The 21,141-nt window shown below is 47.8% G+C and overlaps 2 protein-coding genes across 2 annotated transcripts; both read left to right on the top strand.

Moving 5' to 3' along the window:
- Nucleotides 1-2,779: 2,779 nt before the first annotated feature.
- LOC112894671 lies at nucleotides 2,780-3,605 on the top strand. Its single transcript, XM_025962449.1, has one exon. The coding sequence runs from the start codon at nucleotides 2,882-2,884 to the stop codon at nucleotides 3,314-3,316; it is 435 nt and encodes a 144-aa protein (XP_025818234.1). The 5' UTR covers nucleotides 2,780-2,881; the 3' UTR covers nucleotides 3,317-3,605.
- A 16,568-nt stretch (nucleotides 3,606-20,173) lies between these two features.
- LOC112876818 lies at nucleotides 20,174-20,824 on the top strand. Its single transcript, XM_025940999.1, has one exon. The coding sequence runs from the start codon at nucleotides 20,240-20,242 to the stop codon at nucleotides 20,654-20,656; it is 417 nt and encodes a 138-aa protein (XP_025796784.1). The 5' UTR covers nucleotides 20,174-20,239; the 3' UTR covers nucleotides 20,657-20,824.
- The last annotated feature ends 317 nt before the right edge of the window (nucleotides 20,825-21,141 follow it).

Here is a 21,141-nt window from a genome sequence, read left to right as displayed (position 1 = left end):
AGGCAACTAGACAAGCCTGCCAGATTTGATCGCGACTCCAGCAACACGCTCGGTCTGCGGCTGCAGACCAAAGCAGCCAGCCACCCTGCCCACCGGATCGCTCGCTCCTCGCCACTGGCTGGCCGCAGAATCCCGTCGCAGGCGTTGAGTCAGCGCCGGCCGGCCGTCACTGGCCATACCAGAAATTTTAATAGTATAAGCCTACTCTTACTCCAGTAAACATTTCAATCCGCACCCCAGCTTCTTCCTAATTGCTGCGCGCACTAGTTCCCAGCAAAAGATGGCGTTGCGTTGGCAGCCGTGCGCTCTCGGCCGATCGGCCGCGGGCGCCCAGGTGGTGCGGTGGCGGCCGCGCCGTGCTCGGTTTCGCGGCCTGGCCGAGGTCGGTCGGCGCACGCTGGGGGAAGTGGAAGGGCGAATCGCCGCCCGCTCGCCGACGGCGAGCTAGTGAGGGTGGAGGCACGGCGCACTGAGACCGATCTGGCAAGGGATGACACGGCCTCTACTCGACATGGATTTATCCGCCGACCACCAGACACCGCTCCCTGGTTTGCGCTTGCTAATTTCGCAGCCAACTCAAAGATTCTTCCGGGAAAAACACAAAGATCCTTACATTTTTCCCCCTGCAAACAAAAACAATGACATGGACTGAAGTTAATTAAATCGGGGGCAACGCGACGAGATCAAACGCGCACCGAACTCTGCCCATTCCATTACATGCACTGACGACGCACACTCGCGGCGACGGCATCCAAGAATCTCCAACAGCAGCATGCTCCAGGCTCCATCTATTCTCGGGAAGGAAATAAAGAGAGAAGGAAACCCCTCCAATCGCAAGTCCGTTTGGTTCGGACCGGGCGATGAATCGGCAACAGTTTGGCACTCCGGGCCGGGCTGTCCTTTATGAGCAACTGGCACCGTTTCAAATGCATGTTCATGTACGACGCTCGGTACTGGTCGCCTTTTGCTACGTCATGGGCATCAGGCTAGCTACCTCTCCTCCCCTTCCTAACAACCTAATGATTTCTAGAGGAGTTGAGAGTGGACTCACGCCTTCGTTTGTTTTGAAAACAGTGTCGGACTTAAGTTTGGGATGCTGATGGATCACCACACTGATGCTGGCCTGCTCATGCAACATGGTTACGTCCGCGGCCGCCCAAATGCATATCACATTTTTTTTATTTTCTTCTCCAAATAGTAAGACTGTGTCGCGAATGAGTATCATGGCAACCACCGCCTCGCCTGGGATCGATGGACATCGACCGTCAGAAAAATCAATCCAAGAACTATCTTGCTATGATCCGCTCATGCTTTGTGCTCCGCTCCGTGCTTTCACAGTCCAGGGCGGTGGCAACTGGCAAGTGCGACTGTGCGAGCAGGATAGGCACCACCAACGCTGCATGCAAGTGGAGCTCGCGACAACCACGGTGCTGTCACTCACTACTCGCCACACCACTTACCTTGCTCGGCGGATAGTAAGTACATCGATAGTGGACGACTCGCTAGTGCACTTGTACCCAGTTCCAGTGGGCATGCTAGTATAGCAATTGCCAGCGTGTGCACGAGCCACTTGTCGAAGCCAATTTGCGCATCAGATTGGTACACTCAATTTCGAGTCGATTTGTTGATGTGGTCTCAGAAATCGCCGGACCTACCTGGCGATCATTTCAACCCTTTACAGGCAGCCGGAATGATGGCCAGGGCCATGAAGGGAAGGCGGCGGAAAGATTTGCCGGGCCGCGAGTGCGATAGCAGGCGTCAGTGGACTCGATCATTCCTCCACCAGGCCAAGCGCCGAGCCCGCAGTGGCCGGCCGGGCAGGGCATCGCGTCGCAACCCCCAAACCGGATCAGATCTGACGCGGCGCTCGCCAACCCCTTGCGCACAAGGCCACAAAGTTTGCGTGGTGGTGGTGGTGGCCGCCGGCGCACTAGGCGCCACGCATTCTTGTCCAGTTCCCTGGAGGAGACGACCGGATCGGAGGCGAGATCAACTTTGGATTGCAGCGGTGACACTCGGGTTGACGAGCACCTAGCTGACCGCCCGCTGTCTTCCTGTTCCGACCGGCCTTGGACTTGTTTACTGCTGGCCCGGTGCTTCGACCTGACCGTCCGTCTCGAGCGCAAAGCTGACTCCAGCGTTCCTTCCTTCGCACTAGCACGCTCATCTTCTCCTCCTCCTGGTTGCTGCACAGGAGTATACATAACGTATAGACTAGAACCATGGATCCTTTTTTTTTGTGTGATGTACTCACGTGATATTCCCACCGGGAGAGTTAGTTAATCGGCTGAAAACGCCAGAGCGCGTCCCCCGGATTCCTCACGGCCTCCATGCAACTGCCTGCCAGATTACCCGAAGGCACTCGACAGACACCTCTTACAGCGAGATCCCAACCAATGCAGAAGCCCCCCTCCATCTTTGGAATGTCCAGCGAAACCACCCTCGCCCTCTCGACCGTCCCCATCCAATCTTTCAATTCAGCCAACAAATACTCGCATCTGCCAAGACGGCCACGTGCTGCACGTCGAAATTGTAGTTTGTACACCTATCGCCTTCGTCTCTTCATTGCGCTCGCAGTCGCGTGCGTTCCATGCGCAGATCCACTTCTAGACCGGTGATCTTGTCGTGCTCGCCCAGCCCGCCAGGGCGAGAGGCTAATCGAACCCGATGGATCGCCGTGGTGGCAAGATTAGTCGGCTTGCTTAATTTAATTAATCTAACCGTCCCGACCGGCGCTTCTGACTGACCCGCCCGCCCGTCCGGGCCGCCCGGCGCTACAAATACCCGCGAACCGGTGGGCGCAGCGGCCGGCAGGGAAGGGAAGGGAAGCGCGCGCGACAAGCCTCTTTCACGAGCGGAGCAAGAGACAAGGGGGGGTGCGATGGGGATGAGCCTGGCGCAGGCGGTGGCGGCGCTGGTGGGCACGTGCGCGCGGCGCCTGTCGCGGGCGGCGCGGCGGCTGCACCACCTGCGCCCGCGGGACGGGGCCGCGGCGTCCTTCTCGTCGCGCGCCATCGTGCCGTTCCTCGGCGGCGGCGGGGGCGTGAGGAAGGCGCTCTCGTCCTCGTCCTCGTCCTCGTCGTCCAAGCCCAAGACTAAGAGGAGGAGTAAGGCGGCGGCGGAGGACGCCGCCGGTGACGGGGTGTGGCGGAAGGAGATCATGATGGGGGAGCGCTGCCAGCCGCTGGACTTCTCCGGGGTCATCTACTACGACGCCGAGGGCCGCCGCCTCGCGCAGCCCCCGCCGCCGCGCTCGCCGATGCGCAGCCCGCTCCCGGCCTCCGTCAAGCTCGCCGCCAACGCCGGGGGGTACTAGCAAAACTAGCCGCCGCCCTCTGTAGTCCGTAGTGTCCCGCTACTACTACTGCGGTGTACATGTTCTTCCTGCCGGTGCTCTGGGTTTGCCCTGTTTCTCCTCTTCCTCTGCTCCGGCAAATAGTAGGCCTTCCATTGTTCTCTGTCGTTTCACGTGTGTAGTGACTAGTGAGCACGTACGCACAATGTAAAATTTCGTCGAAACCTAGCATGCAGCATGCTCTTCTCTAAAAGTTTAAGAACCTATCCTGAAGTTTTCGCTCCCATATCTTACGCTGTTTGCTTCAGCATCTCTCAATTATTTTCTTGCCTCCTCCTTTGTAAACGAATCAGTTTTTCTTTATTACCACCGTCTAAGGTCTTTGATCATATCCAGCGTCCACCCATATGAAGTTGGTGGACGCTAATCCAAAGGTCTTCGATGAATTTTCAGGTCCAGGAGTCTAACATTCTCAGTCCACATCCACCAAAAATAAAAAAGGAAAGAAAGCAAGTTTAGTACACTGACCAAGTTACCGGTCATAAAAGGAACATGCCACTCTCCTCTACGTTTGCCTGAATGGAATAGCACTACCTCATTTCCCTCCGCCATCATCGTCGTCGTCATCTTCTTTCCTCCCAAAACAGGAGGACCTTAACTTAGACGGGAAGAGTTGGTTGGCAGAACGATTTATATCAGATGGAAAGTGGAATTCGCAGCTACCAATACGTTCTGAATGTTTGTTGTGATCCAGCCGGCTCAAGCAAAGCTACCCACCATCGGGGACCTCAAACTAGTAGCACACCGCCATAACCTTTCCCCCCGTCATGTTTCAGCTAGAATTTTTCTTTTAATTTTTATATGCTAGCTGATACTATTATCCTCACGAAGCGAATTCTGCTCTTTAAAAATAATGTGCAAACTCTGATTATGCCTGCACTGCAAAAGGACCCTTTATTTGTGGGAAACTACGGAATGGGCTCGGTGAGTTTCTATCTGCGCCCAATCCCCAGATACGAATGTATCTTAAACATGTGTGACAAGGAGCCATTTTACTGCAGATCAAGTTCATCATTACTCTGCAAAACGGACGCTTAGGTCTAGACCTCACTGTGCACAACCAAAAAACACACACATGCATCTTTGGTACGAGTTGTTAGATAACTAGGCAATTTTCGGTATATTTTAATTCCAAATATTACTAGCAATTTCATAGCATAAATGAGTGATAATGTGTGAATAAGATATGTGCATGTGTTCATGTTATTCTTACTAATAAGTATGAACAAAAAGTTAAATCAGAATAGGTTTAGAGTGTACCCCAAGGCGGGACCAGTGCCGGAGGCACCGGTTGTGCCGTTACCAGCTGGAATAGACATGCTATTCGACTGGCATTGCCTGAAGTAGCCGAACGATGTCGATGCAGGAAGAGGTTCGCAGTGCAGTCCCACGAACGATCACCAGGAAGCAGGCGAAGTAGTCGTTCGCGATGGGAACGACAGAAAGCAGCAGAGGGAACCGCACCGCCCGTCCGGCCGGCCGCGCCGCGCCTCGCCCACGCCCACGGCCTCGGCCTCGGCGAGGCGAGCGCGCGCGCGCGCGTGGTTCATCGACCTCCTCTTATCGGCTTCACAAGTGGTGTACATGAAATCCACCCTTTAAGTCGGTTGAGATCCTCCTCAAATCCCGGTACAGAATTAAGCAATTGATTCCCTAACATTTAATAGTGGGCTTTAAATTCTTTTATTGTATTGATTAGAATAAATGGGCCAAGCCCATAATTCCAACAATCCCCACCAAGAAATTCAAACCACACTAAAAATGCCCTCATTCCCTCATTGATATACTAGTATTTGAGAGAGACTGTTAAGTTGAACTTCCATCTAGGACAAAAGCTACACTTATTCACAACTGCACAATGGACTATGCCTTGAATTGCTAGTCTTATGTAAACAAGTTTGACTAGAGCCCTACACTGGTACTAGACTGCAAAAGCATCCCCGCGGTTTGGAGCTTATAAGTCATACTCCAGGCCCTTCGTGAGTTTCTAGAGAATACCCAGTTCTTATAGACCATGACCAGTAGTCAGACTCATATAGGTGTGTTCCTTTCAGATGTTCTGTAGGACAACATCTTTGTTTCAAGAAAATAACTTATTTGTTTTAAACAAACCACCTGAAACACATTAAGATATAGACCAACCTGCCATACAGATTAGAAGAGAAATGCAACTTATACACGGAATGAGCCCTTTTCACAAAGGTTCTCTTCTCTCAGTCAGACTTTAGTTTGTTTCACCATCCTAATTCATGGGATCTCCGATCACATAGGACAGGTTTCCACTATAGAATGACTCACGTGGGTCTCAAGCCCAATTCCATAGATGCATTGTCTATCACATTTCGTGAAAGACCCTTTGTAAACTGATCTGCCAGATGTTTAGCCGTCTAAGCATAGTCCATGGCTATAACTCCGGAGTTTCTCAATTTTCTGACAGATTTTAACCGCCTTTTCATATGTCTAGATGACTTCATGTTATCCTTTGAACTGTTCACCTTGACAATCACTGTTTGATTGTCACAGTTCATTAGAATTGCCTATATCAGTTTTTCAACTATCGGCAAGTCCATAAGGAGCTCACGAAACTACTCAGCCTCAACAGTGGCGGTATCTAATGCTGTGAGTTCTGCTTCCATAGTTGACCTCGTTAAGATGGTCTGCTTGCAAGACTTCTAGAAAACAGCTCCACCACCAAGTGTAAACACATATCCACTTGTGGCCTTTATCTCATCAGCATCAGAAATCCAGTTTGAATCACTATACCCTTCTAGTACCCTTGGGTACCCGGTGTAGTGGATTCCATAGTTCATTATCCCCTTTAGATAGCGCATTACTCTTTCAAGAGCCTTCCAATGATCATCTCCTGTAACATTTAGGTATTTAGAATTTAAAACACTAGATCTTAGTGTTAAGTGTGCATGTTTGATTTTGTTTATGTGTGTTCAAATGAGGTGCAAAGGGAAAAAGGGTGTTTATGTAATTTTGATAAATGTGGGCCCTTTAGTGCTAATTGGGTAAGAATGGGAGGTAGCATCAAAACCTAGGAAAAATATGACACTAGGTGTCAAATTTATATCACCATAGGAAAGAAAGTGCAATAGATATGTTAAATTCTAGAAAAATTGGGTCTTTATGTAAAAATAAGGACCTAGATGTGATTAATGCAAAAATATGGGTCCTTTTATGCAAAATTATTGAAGTATAAAAGTAACTTTCAAAATTTACTTAGGGCCAAAATGTAAGAATACAAGTCATCATGACATTGCATGAAAACTTGCAAATGTATCCAAAATTACAGAAAATTTACCTCAGTAAGGACAAAACCTATTCAAATTCTACTTTTATTCAAAATTTAAAATGTAAAGCTATATACTTTGGCTTTTTGAACTTGAACCTTAAAGCAATATTGTAGGGCTTAAAAAACTCTACAACTTTTATTTTGGGCATTTCCTCATTAGACTTTTAGATCAATGAGAAATTTTACTTTACCGAGAGGTCCCTAAGATTCTTGAAATTTCCAAACAGCCCCCCGGACCCCCTTCCTTCTTCTTCCTCTGGCACCCCTCTGCCCCCCTGCCTTCTCTGCCGCTGGTGCAGAGCACCTCACTGTCGCCGCTGTGCAGGCCACCGCCGCTCCACCTCCTGCTGCCGCCTTCCCCACGTGTCGCGTGGACGTCGCCCGCCGCTCTAGCCCTTCCCTGCTGCCCTCCTTCGCGAACGCCACGACCTCCCGAGCCGTCCGCCGGCCGCCACATCATCGCCGCCGCGTTCTGCGCTCGCACCTACTTCTTCTCCTCCCCTCTTCTGCCCAACAGAACCAGGAGATCACACTGAACCCGTTTGCACCTCCTTTCCCCTTGTCGTGCACACCCCGAGCCCTAATCGCCTTCGCCGCCCGCTCTTTCCCTCCGGTGAACTACGGGCCGTCGTGGGCAGCCACTGTCGACCGCCCATTGCTCCCACCGACCCCCTAGCAAGCTTCTTCAACCTCTGCTTGAGCTCCCCAGCCCCTAGTATCTCTCCATTTTCGGCCGGAGCACCGTTGCCGACAACCGTTGTCCGCCGCCGGCTCTTACTCGCCGTGGACAGCCCACCTCAGCCATCCCCGCACCATGACAACCCCTCATCCAGTCTCCTTTCGACCCCGTGAAGCTCTACGACCCCTCAATTGGTCCCTTCGTGCACCACACCGGCTTCCCGACGTGTGCCGGCGATCTCCACCCGCCGCCGCTTTCTGCTCACCGTGGAATACCCTTCTCCGACCATCCTCGACCCTAATTGACTCTACCCCGAGCTTCCCCACACTGCCCAGAAGGATCCCGACCTCTTCTTCGCTGCCCCCGACCACCAGAGCACCGCTCCCGCCGTTCATCTCCACCACCGGTCGCACTGCTCTCGTCGCGCCGCCGCTACAGGTCACCCCGACCCGATCCCGACCGCCCCTAGGTGCGCACCAACGTGGTGATGCTCCCATGCCCCTTTCCCTTCACCGCCGGCGATCGCCGTCGCCGGATTTAGCCGGTCAACCATCGCGTCCCCTCTCTGACCACGGCCAAGGACCACGAGTTGGAAGAATCAAAAGCCCAGGGGGCTGTCTGTGAAACCCGTGACTCGGATGAATAGTGCCATATAGGGACCCCTTTGTTATTTGCTTCAGACTTTAAAATTTCCTAGCAATTCAAGGAAAAATCATAAAAATGCAAACTAAAATTTGTTGGATTCCTTATTCTAAGCTATACAACTTTTCTTATAGGTTGACTTTCAGTTTTTGAGTAGTTTCTACCCTAATTTAAATGTTAAGTTTAAGTAGTTGTAGGCTAAGAAAATGCATAGTAAATAGTAGAAAAATGGTAAAAATGTGAAACCAATTGTGTTAGTCTTGCTTTGACATGTAATACTTAGAAAATATAATTAACCTACTGTTTGTATAATATTTTCATAATGTGTGAGTTTAATTATGAATAATACCTATTTAACCTTGCATATTTAATATCTGTATATTTAAAGGGTCAAAAATTATGAAAATATTTGGAGATGTTGAACTTGAGTAGGGAGACCTGTGTACAAAAATTTAGAACAAAATCTTACATAGATATACAGTTTTAAATAATACCTAATGGATTAGTACTAATATTAATTATTTTTATAGCTCAATTTCTGTAGGAATAAAATCTTAATAAATTTACTATGGCTTAGACGTAGCCTAAGCTGTAGGTATCAAAATTTCAACCCCTGTGCTATGTTAATTTATTTTGTAACAACAAATCATGTTGCCTAATGGAGCTAACTAGGTTAACTCATACCCGATAAATGACTGCCCAGTAAAAGGATAAAGGAAATATTTGATAAGCATATTGTGTTTTCATTGGATTGCAACTTTATCATGAAATAAAATAAAAGTATATGCATCCGTTAAATTACATCTTTGCATACCATATAGACTCAACTACTCTCACCGACAGAGACTACGAACTGATCCCGGATCAAGGAGTGGAAATTTCTGAAGACCCCGGGAATGCCGTCGGAGATCTAACTGAAGCTCCGAACAAAAGTTCGGAAAACTTTGACACTCCTGCCCCCAACCCCACTCAAGAAGGTAAGCCCCAGTGCATAACCCAGTATTTCAATTACTACATTATGCAATCTTATGCTTATCTATTATATTTTGCATTAAGTCTAGGAGTTGAAATGGAACCCTAGATGCATTGGATTCAAGGAACCTATGTATTGTGCCTGAGTCCTTCTCGAATATATGCTCTGCTAATAGGACCGGTAGAAGTCGGGTGATTTCGTATCACTCACGCGACATAGGAGTTGTAATGTTTACATTCCTGTAATCACTATAAGGATGACGGGGATATGTGAGAGGTATCATGATTGGGATGATACCCCGTCTGTGTTGATGAATTTGATAAGGTCGCAATATGTGGTAGCGGTTGTTAAGCATTTGAAAGTACTAGCCACATACCGCGAAATATGGTAAGCGGTAAGCCTAGTAACCAATCGGACCGAGGAATGGACATACCTCCCACCACTCGTATTTAGTTTTTCCTGTTACTCGCTTCGACGTGTGGGAATACGTGTTGCCGGGCAACCAGGAGTACGGTCGTGTAGTCGCACTACAGACGTACGTCCTACATGTTGGATGTGCGTATGGTCCTGCAGTCGCTTGTGGTGGCTCTGATCCACAAGTCGGAATGAAAGGCAAACGGTTACTTCGGAACAATCATTGAATGTTCCAAGCGTGTGAGTTAGGTATACCCTTGCAAGGCTGAAATTCGATTCAAGAATCGTCCGTTTCTCGCGGAAATTGAGACTGCTTGATCCGTTTGCCACATAGAGTAAGAAGAGCAACTTTATGGTTATCAAAGATGATGGTTGACTAAAGATTCTACCATGCTTAAATTGCTATAGGTGCTTATCTAGAATAGATAATTACATAGAACTTGAAAGCTAAAAGTTGAAATTAAGGATCTACTCTTTGTTGCTTTTCAGCTGAAAATTATACTGTAACCATGAAAGCCTTCATAAGTCTAGCTACAAGCTAAGTATACCATGAAACGGATAAGCCTTGCTGAGTATTAGAATACTCAGACTTGCCTTGTGACTTTTATTCAGGTAATCCCCCTGAGGACTCTGCTCTGCCTATGCCATGGCCTTACCCGTTGCCCGATGGTTGGTCCGTGGAGTGGGACCCTACCGAGTGATATCATGCCAGGGCTAGCATGATGTCCATACTGGCAACGTGTACAGTGACCGTGTTTTAAACTCCGCTGCAATGACTTGAAACTTTAAACTGTTTGTAATAATTCCCATCAGATGGGAACTTAAGTTACTTTTGAACACTCATGTAATATACCTACCTGTGATGTGAAATGTGATGGCAATTGTATCTCTGGACTCGCCTTCGTGCGAGGTACCTTGTTTGATCCTGCATTCGGTGGTTCATCGGGATGTTACCCGACAGGCTAAGGGATTATACTGTTTGAAGTACGTTAGAGCCCTTGAAAGAGAACTTGCGTATTTGAGCTGGTGTAATTCAGGTTGGTTCTGCCACATCTCCCAGGTTTGAAACAAACCGGCTCAGTTTGCTTACAACAAACGAGATATCAGGTCTTGTAGCACTAGCTAAATACATCAATAAACCAATGATCTGAGAATATCTCAGCTGATCTCGCATTATCCTTTTGTTCTTCCTAAGAATTAAACTAGCATCATATGGTGTTGAGACAGGTTTATACTCGCTATAACCAAAGCGATTTAACACCTTCTCCATATAGTGAGACTGTGTAAGAATCATCCACCATTGCTCTCTTTAACCAGTTTTATATTAAGGATAACGTCAGCTTCTCCTAGATCTTTCATCTCAAAACTTTGAGATAAAAACTCTTTGACTTCCTTAATCATATTAAGACTAGTGCCAAAGATCAGTATGTCATCCACATACAAGCACAAAATCACTCCTTCAGCCCCACCATAGCGATAGTACACATATTTGTCAGTTTCGTTCACAACAAAACCAGTAGACATCAAAGTTCTGTCGAACTTTTCATGCCACTGCTTAGGCGCTTGCTTGAGACTATATAAAGATTTCAACAACTTGCAAACCATTCTTTCTTGACCCTTTGATACAAACCCATCCGGCTGATCCATATAGATCTCCTCTTCTAACTCTCCATTGAGGAAAACCATCTTAATGTCCATCTGATGAACGAGAAGACCATAAGAGGCTGCCGGGGAAAGTAACACTCGAATTGTGGTCAATCGGGCAACTGGTGAATAAGTGTCAAAGAAATCTTCTCTTTCTTTTTGGGTATAACCCTTGGCCACAAGCCTAGCCTTGTACTTTTCAATAGTACCATCTAGTCTAAGCTTTTTCTTGAACACCCACTTGCGTCCAACCGGTTTACATTCATAAGGATGTTCAACGACCTTCCAGATTCCATTAGACATAATAGAATCCATCTCACTCCTCACTGCTTCCTTCCAATAGTCAGCATCACGAGATGAATATGCCTCTTCAATAGTTCTGGGTGTATCATCTATGAGGTATACAATGAAATCATCACCAAAAGACTTTGCAGTCCTTTGTCTCTTGCTCTTTCTCGGAGCATCATTGTTATCCTCCTCAGGATTTTCCACAAGTGTATGTTCATTGTGTTCTATCGGCTCAGCAGAGCTATCATCCTCGATGAACTCTTACCTAGATGAACTTGTTTCATCTCTCATGGGAAAAATATTTTCAAAAAATGTAGCATCTCTGGACTCCATTATAGTACCAGCATGCATGTCAGGTACCCCAGATTTCAATATTAAAAATCTATACCCAACGCTATGAATAGCATAACCTAGAAAGATACAATCCACAGTTTTAGATCCAAGATTACATTCTTGGTTATTGGCACACTCATTTTTGCCAAACAACCCTATGTACGTAAGTATGAAAGTGTTGGCCTTTTCTTCTCCCATTCCTCGAATGGTGTTATCTCTTTATTCTTTGTAGGAATACGGTTTAGGATATGACATGCAGTCACTATAGCCTCACCCCACCATTCCTTGGAAAGTCCCGCTGTATTAACATGGCGTTAACCAAATTCATTAGAGTGTAGTTCTTTCTTTCAGCAACCCTATTTGAAGCGTCCCCCCATCAGGGAAGACTTAAAAGTGTGAATTTATCAGTCCCAGGAGGCTGATAACACTTTTATTACAACAGATGGTATATCACCGTACAACTCTTCGCGGTAATGGGCAATGAAGCGCCACTATCGCGAGGATTACAACTAAAACCCATACTACTACACTAGTTACGAAAAGAGGATCATCAGAGTCTTGCGCCATGCGGAATCCAACGGTGGCCTCAACCACAGGCAGGACTGGGTGCAGGACGGAACCCTACTCGTTGTCTTCGGGGGCGTAGTCTGGGTCTTCCACTGTAAAAGTAGGAAAGGGGTGAGTACAAACGTACTCAGCAAGTCCAATCACACCCACGGAGGGGGTATAACAGAAATTAATGCAAAGGACAATCCAAGGGTACGGTTAGGGTTTGTTTGCGGAAAACTCGGTTATATGCAGAGGTTCGTTTAAAAAAAATATTTCCAAAACTAGTTTTCAAACACCAAGAAGCACGTAATGTAGATCCACACAGGATCCAAGTTTTAAACTGCTACCGGACTCCCCGTCCGCCGTAGCACACGGCACAACTGCCGGACATCTTCCAAACAACTCACACCAGCCCAACCATTCCCAGAGAGAAACACTAGTTATGTGACCACACCATAACTTGCCCAATACCGTGGGCACGGCTATTCGAATAGATTTTCAACTCTGCAGAGGTGTGCAACTTTACCCACAGGTGGGGTACCACAGCACGAACACCTTAGTGCCGGTGCAGATCCCAACAAAGCCATTACCCACCTTAGCTAGACCTGACTAGCCACCACAGTATCCATCAAGGGGTCATTCGACCTATCACCGAGGTTTAACCGGGGCATAAGTCACACAGAGCTTATCCCGTCTCCTTGATCACCCGTTGCTCCCAGCTCTCCTGATGGCTATCAGACTAACTAGTGGGGTTAGGCCAAGCCGTTGCCCATACAACGGTCAAGTGGTTTGCACGACAGGAAGCTAGGTGAGATGACACATCAACTCGGTCCTTAGGGGTGACAAGATGGATATCTCCCCTCCACGCTCAACCACACAGGTACGAGCACACCAACGGCAATTCACACAGAAATGCCATCCATCCCGTCTAACTCACTTTTCAAAATCACATTTTATCCCTTCCCACATGCACACACACTCTCTTTGCAAAACCAGGTGGTCAAAGTATCGTTGTCACAACAAGGGTGGCTATCCTACCATGGTTACGGCACGCAAAACTGTGCAATTTTATAAAACAGGCCATCGGGTTGTGTTTATAAAAACTAGGACAGAAACATGTATCAAAGGGTGGAGTTGAACTTGCCATCGTCAAGTCCTTGCGGGAGGTCCTGATCGAAGCACTGTCCCTCGGGTTCGGGGTCGCAGTACTGGTCCTCGTTCGCTTGGTCACAGTCGGGACCTTCCTCGTTCACTCCGTGTCCTACGACGCAAACAAACAGACACACAATCAAGCGCAAGAACTAAAAGCTTTCATCGTTAAGCTTGAATCGGAAATAATTTAGTTACGGAAATAGGGGTAATATTTTTGGGTGGTTTCTTAATGGCAGGGCTAAAACTATACTAGAAACGGAGTGGTAAAGTTTCGGGTCAATCGGAGGTCGTTTCGCACATAAAATGACGAGCTAAAGGGGGTTCGGGTGGTTAAACAGGGTTCCAGGGGTTTATTCGTAAGTGTCTGGAGGGGGCAAGGGCCTATTTGCAAATTCTAGAAACATTCAGAGCATGCTAAAGGGTGTCGGGTGTATCTAGGTTTACGTGACGAAGGGTTCGGTTTGAAATAATAAAAAGAGCGGGGTTTCTTTTGTAAGAAGGGGCGAATAGGGGTGTTAGGGTGAAGGGGGGGGGGGCTTCTTTGGAAAAACAGAAAAAAAGGGGGGGCTACTAGGCAATTTGCCCTGTTCTTCCTCCTCTCTCCCGTGACCGAACAGAGGAGGGAACAGGGGCGGCGGCGGCGGTCCCTCGCCGGCCGGCCAGGGCACGGCGGTGGTCCGAGGGTGGGGGAAAAGAGGGAGGGGGGCACGGGGATTCCGTCCCCGGCCTCACCTTGGCTCGGGACGCCGCGGGGAGGTGTGCCCACGGGAGCAAGCGGCGGCGGGCAGAGGCGCTCGTGGTGGCGGCGCTGCGGGCTGGGGAAAGGGCAGAGGCGGCGGTGTGAGCTGCGGGGGAGAGGTGAGCCGCGCGGGGAGCCCATTTATAGAGGAAGGAGGCGGCGGGGCGGAGGGGATTGGGATGGGGCGGCCGGCGGGCGGTGCGGGCGCCATTAATGGCGCTCCGGCCGCTTGCGGCCGTCGCGACGCGGCGTGGCGCGGGCCAGGGGGGCGGGGCGGTGCTCACCGCGGCGCGCGCACGTGGGAGCAGTGGCGAGGGAGGACGCGGCAGCGGCGGACGGCGCGGCGCGTGGAGCACGCGCGGGGCGTGCACGGCCGAGCGCAGAGGCGTGCGCGCGTGGACACGGGCGGCCGAGCCCGGGGGCGTGCGTGCGCGCAGGGGAGGGAAGGTGGCCGCGGCTTGGGAGCCGGGGCCGGGCGGCGTTCAGGAGCAGAGAAGGGAGGAAAGAAAGAAAGAAGGAAGAAGAAAGGAAAAAGGGAGAAAGGAAAAGAGAAAAGAGAAAGAAAAGAAAGGGAAAAAGGAGAGAGAGGGAAAAGGGAACGCGTCGGCGCCGGTCGCGGCGGCGACCGCGGCCAGTCGGCCACGCGCACGGTATTCGCGCGAGGAGAGAAAGAAAAGGTGTCGCGCCGGCGCTAATCACGGCGGGCGGCCGCGCGTGAGCGACAAGCCATCGAGCGACGCGGAACGGGACAGCGGTCCGGTTAGGGTTAGGGTTTTGTCGTCGATCCGTTTTTACGAATTACTCTAGCGTGTGAGCGGTGCGGGATGGTCAGGCTCGCGTCGGCCGTCGGTGTGGCGGTGAAACGGAGGGAGTCAGGGTTTTACGACGGATAAATTTTCGGTCAGGGCACCTTAACGCGTAATTTAAATTCGAAATTTTCGGGACGTCACACTATTTGACTGAGGTGAATAGGGAGGCATCCTCTCATGAATAATACCATATTCCTTGCAGAATAAAGTAAATAAATTTGAGAAGTACTCGCCACCACGATCTGACCTAACTTTTTTGATCTTTCTCTAAGTTGGTTTTCTACTTCAGCTTTATAGATTTTAAAGTAGTGTAAAGCTTCATCTTTTGACTTCAACAAATAGATATAACAAAATCTAGTACTGTCATCAATCGAAGTCATGAAATATCTTTTACCACCTTTTGTCAACATTCCATTCATTTCGCACAAATCGGAATGAATTAATTCTAAGGGTGCCAAGTTTCTCACCTCCGCGGCCTTACGAGACTTGCGCGTTTGTTTTGATTGAACATATACATGACACTTAGAATTTTTGACAAAAGTAAACTTTGGAATTAAGTTCAAATTAGCTAAGCGCATCATACAACTAAAATTAACGTGACAAAGCCTCGAATGCCAAACATTTGTTTCATCAACATTAATAACATTGTATGCAACTTTATTACAAACATCTGACAAAGAAAGATGGGACAAGCCTCCTCTTTCATAACCTTTTCCAACAAAAGTACCAAACTTAGACAAGATACATTTATTGAACTCAAAGACTAATTTAAAACCATCTCTACACAGTAGAGAGCCGCTGACTAGATTCTTCTTGATGGTGGGGACATGCTACACGTTCTTCAGCTTGAAAGCATCAAGGCTCCTAAATTGTATTTTGGTAATTAATGACAACTATAAGTGGACTAACTGCTTCATTGAGATTTATGAGAGTATGATGGTCCATAGATAAATAGTTAAAAAGAAGCAAATGGCGCAACAATCTAAGAAGAGACTCAAAATGGACAGCTCAAGGCAAAGGTATAACATAGGGATTTTATTTTTGCCGGTCCAAAGAAGAGTAGAGAAGAACTCGACTGAGTTTTTAGGCTAGATAGCCGTACTATTAAGAGGGGTCGATGTTCGTTTGCTCGGAAATTTGCTAAGTGCCTTATGATCGAGTCTTTGCATTGCATACCTTGAGAAACATGGCACATGAGAGAAAAGATGCACACATAACGAGAATTTCTACACTTCACGCCTGAACCGGACAGTCCGGCTCATTAATCCGGACTGTCCGGTTGCTGACGGCGGACAGTCCGGTTTGTCTCCACCATCTGAGACAGAAGGTTTCGTCCAACCGGACTGTCCGGCCCTGTATGGCGGACTGTCCGATTAGGCTGTAACGGCTAGTTCAGACCACGCCGTTTTTGCAATAATTGACTGTTGAGGGAGCAAGCGGACTGTTCGCCAGTAGCTGGCAGACTGTCCGCTAGAGTCGCAGAAAACCCATCAACTTCTCCAAATGGCTAGTTTGTGTTGGTAGGCTATATATACTCACCCCTTGGCTGCATAAGAGCTCTCTTAGCACTTGAGAAAGATACTAGAACATCTTTTAGCTCTCATTCACTCATCTCTCACTCACCATTGCTTAGTGATCGAATTCTTGTGAGTTGGAGAGTGTTTAGTGCATTGCATCAAAGAGGTTGATCATTGAGGCACTAGTGGGATTCCAAGCAAGCGTTGTTGACTTGTTACTCTTGGAGGTTGCCGCCTCCTAGATGGCTTGGAGATCGTGTGAGCCACCGAGCACTTAAAAGGAGATTGTGAAGGTGTCGTGGCCAAGTTTGTGAGAAGTTGTGCTCGCCTCGCTGGAGCGGTGAAGAGCATCTTAGTGGAACCAAGGTTTGGAGAGGTTCTTTGATCGATTAGCTCAAAGACTAAGTGAAGACTTGGCAGAGGAGCAATCGAGTTCATTGAATCCACCTCAACGTGGATTAGGGGTGACCGGCAAGTCATCGATACCACGGGATAAATTCTTGCATCTTGTGTACTGTTTCTTACCTTGCAATTCTTTACCGCATCTACTCTTGTGCAAGTTTACATTTCTAAATTTTACATTTCTCTTGGTGTACTAATTAAATTTCCCCTAAGTGCTTTGTTTTTAGTTAAAACCGTCTATTCACCCCCCTCTAGCCGGTGTCCTTGATCCTACACAGCTGCACGGTCTTCCCCGAAGTAAACTTTAGATTTACCGTACCAATACCAAGAACACGCGCATGCGATCCGTTCCCCATCAGCAAGGAGGAAGTCCCGCTGGTCTGGTAAGAAGAAAACAAAGAAGCATCACCACAAACATGAATATTAGCACCAGTGTCAACCCACCATTCGGGTGAACAAAAAACTAAAAGAACTGTAGGTAATAAATTACCGTACCCCGATGTTCCTCCAGGCTTGCTAATGACCATGTTGGTGGAGTCGTTGCCTTTGCGGTTCGGACACTTTGTAGCAAAGTGTTCCGTACTAGCGCACACATAGCAAGCTCACTTCTTCTTCTTCTTGAAGGTGGTTGTCTGCTTAGTCTTTGGTTGGTTCTGCGGTGGCTTTTTCTTGTTCTTGTGGGAGTTGTTCTTCTGAACAAGATTGGCGCTAGAAGCACCAACAACTCCTTTCCCACGTATGTCCTTTGCTCTCGCCTTCTCCTCAACATCAAGTGTCCCTATGAGTCCATCTATGGTGAACTCCTATCTCTTGTGTTTTAGAGAAGTAGCAAAGTCCCTCCAAGAAGGTGGCAGCTTAGAGATAATACCTCCGGCCACAAAATTATTGGGTAACACACATGGGGTCTCTTTGCTACAATTTTTGAGATCTTTTGCCAGAGTATGTATTTCATGAGCCTGTTCCACCACAGAACGGTCTTCGACCATCCTATATTCAAGAAACTGCTCCATCGTATACAACTCATTGCCGGCATCAGACACTCCATATTGAGCCTCAAGAGCATCCCACAACGCTTTGCCAGTTGGCAGCCGGACATAGGAATCCACCAGATTTTCACCGAGAACACTAATAACCAAGCCTCGAAAGAGGGTATCAGCCTCATCGAATGCACTCCCTTCCTCTGAAGCGAACTGTTCAGGCTTACCCTCTTTTACATGGATCACTCTCGATATTGTTAACCATAGTATAAGCCGTTCTTGCCAACGTTTGTAATTTGAACCATCAAAAGGTGGTGGTTTGATTGATGCAGAAAAGCTAGATACCGAAAACCTATTAACAAATTCAGGTTTTTGGATTGTTAGATAACTAGGCAATTTTCGATATATTTTAATTCCAAATATTACTAGCAATTTCATGGCACAAATGAGTGATAATGTGTGAATAAGATATGTGCATGTGTTCATATTATTCTTACTAATAAGCATGAACAAAAAGTTAAACCAGAATAGGTTTAGAGTATACCCTAAGGCGGGACCAGTGACAGAGGCACCGGTTGCGCCGTTACCAGCTGGAATAGACATGCTATTCGACTGGCCTTGCCTGAAGTAGCCGAACGATATCGATGCAGGAAGAGGTTCGCAGTGCAGTCCTACGAACGGTCACCAGGAAGCAGACGAAGTAGTCGTTCAGGGAGCGAGCAGTCGCGTCAAGACGCTCCCCAAAAACCTGATTGCCCGCGAGACCTAAGCAGAAGGGGTGGTTTATATAGGCGTGGAGGTGCCTCAGGTTCAATGGATGTCGTAAAGAGCTTTGATGAGCGACAGTTACTGGTGTGATTCTCCAGTCATTACTGTCAACATTTATTGCACCGCACCGCACCTGCACGTCACGTCACGTCACGTCCGGCCGCGCCTCGCCACGCCCACGGCCTCGGCGAGGCGAGCGAGCGCGCGCGTGTGGTTTATCGACTTCCTCTTGCCTGCTTCACAAGTGGTGTACACGAAGTCCACCCTTTAAGTGTGTTGAGATCCTCCTCAAATCCCGGTACGGAATTAAGCAATTGATTCCCTAGCATTTAATAGTGGGATTTAAATTCTTTTATTGTATTGATTAGAATAAATGGGCCAAGCCCATAATTCCAACATGAGTGACAAGGAACCCTGTTACGTACAGGTCATGCTAAAACTATCATTACTATCTGAACAGAAAATTATCATTACTAAAAGAAATGGGGGAGCTCCTGGTTCAGACCACTGGGAGTATTGACCAGATTACCAGAGCTTCAGGAATTAAAAGGGCCATGAAGGGGTCATGAGTTTATGTTCAAGGCCCAAGAACGTGCGGTCCCGAAGCCTAGGCACAGCCCAGAAACAAGGGAAAGGTCCAGTTTTCGAACTCCAATTTTCAACCCTCAATTATAAAACTGGATAAAAAAGGCCATCCAACTTTTGAAACCGGAAAAATTTGGCTCTAAAAGTGGTTTCGAAGGTGGTTTTGTATTTTTTTAAATAAAAAATTATAATTAGATCTAAAAAGATCAAAACTAATTTATTTTAAATCAGAAAATATGAAATTAGTACCAAAATTTTTCTAAAAATATAACCTATCTATTATTACTCTATTTGAATCTTATTTATTTAAAAATAATAGGCATAACTACGAGCAACCAAATACTATGATATAAAAAAATAGATCCGAATAACTGACAAGTATAGTATTAATAGATAGGTTACATTTTTAGAAAACTTACCATTTCATTTTTTATTTAAAATAAATTATTTATATTTTTTTAGTTTAAAATTGAATATTTTTAATTTTTATAAAATAGAAAACCACTTTCAAAACCATTCAAAGGGCCAAATTTATCCGATTTTGATAGTTGGATGGCATATGCTATCCGATTTTACAGTTGAATATTGAAAATTAGATTTTTACGATAGTTTAAGAATGTAAATTAAATTCTTTCCCAGAAACAAACACTAGGCGTGCAGCCGAGCAGATGGGTACGAAACCCATGGATTCAGCCCGCCACGGGAAACACTAATCAGATCACAGCTGGTACGTAAACATATAATTTTTAAATTTCTCAAAATCGAACCTTCAAAATCAGCTATAAAATAAAATAAATGGAGTCATAGTCGGATCGATCAGTTCTTACATTATAGCCGCCTCCTGATTAGCAGGCGATGTTCTAAAAAAGACAAAAAAGAGAGAAAAAACCCACCCCCTAGTCGGATCGGTCGCAAAAGAGTGATTAGTTTGCTTAATCAATCCGGCCTGCGTGACCGAGCAAGCTCGTCTGCGTCGTCCACCCGCTAGGCGCTACAAATACCCGCGGAATGGCGTGTGCAGCAGCCGCACAGAAAAGAAAAGCCTTTCAGCCATCTTGGAACAGAGAAGCGAAAGCAAGGAGCAGGGACACGGGAGAGCAAGAGCCAAGAGGACAATGGGCGTGAGCCTTGCGCAGGCGGTGGCGGCGCTGATGGGCACGTGCGCGCGGCGGCTGTCGCGGGCGGCGCGCCGGCTGCACCTGCGGCCGGGCCTCGCGGCGTCCTTCTCCTCGTCGCGCGCCATCGTGCCGTTCTTCAGTGGAGGCGGAGTCATCAGGAAGGCGCTCTCGTCGTCGTCCAAGTCGAAGAGGAGGAGGAAGGCGGAGGATGACGAGCTGAGCTTCCGGTGGGAGGACGGGGTGTGGAGGAAGGAGATAATGATGGGGGAGCGGTGCCAGCCGTTGGACTTCTCCGGGGCCATCTACTACGACGCCGAGGGCCGCCGCCTCGAGCAACCGCCGACCCCGCGCTCGCCGCTGCGCAGCCCGCTGCCGGCGTCCGTCGTGCTCGCGGCCAACGCCGGAGGGCACTAGCTAGAGGGAGCCGTCGGTTTGGCTACAAGTGTACATGGATTCCCTTCCAGTTCAACTGCTACGTTCTCTTTTCCCCCCTGTTTCTCCGTTTGGCGTGTGTGGCGAGTACCATGGAAAATTTTATGGAAATTTGGCTTCCTCTTCTCTCCAAAAGTTGGCGCGCCTCTGACACAGTTTTTTCTCTGATCGACCATCGCTTACTTACAGCTTTATTTTGTTCTTTTCTTGTCTGCTCGTTTCATGATTAGTAAAAATTGCAGTTTTTATCCATTGTGGCATGGCATCTGCGTTTGTCGGACATGAGACTGTATACGGAAATAACTCTGAAAAAAGAAATAACTCTGAAAGACCCCTTCTGGAAACGCACTTTGTGCAATTTCAAAATTTGTAAAAGAAGATACATTTCGAGCAACCCTCGATCGTTTGCTCGTCCAGCGCCTAGATCACTGCGGCTCAGAAGTCGCCCTCCTCTACGGCCCTTGGTT

Source organism: Panicum hallii, chromosome 1, assembly GCF_002211085.1.
Source record: "Panicum hallii strain FIL2 chromosome 1, PHallii_v3.1, whole genome shotgun sequence".
NCBI classification, from domain to species: domain Eukaryota; kingdom Viridiplantae; phylum Streptophyta; class Magnoliopsida; order Poales; family Poaceae; genus Panicum; species Panicum hallii.
Note: the sequence above shows the minus strand (reverse complement) of the source record. Positions and strands in the feature narration are given on the sequence as shown.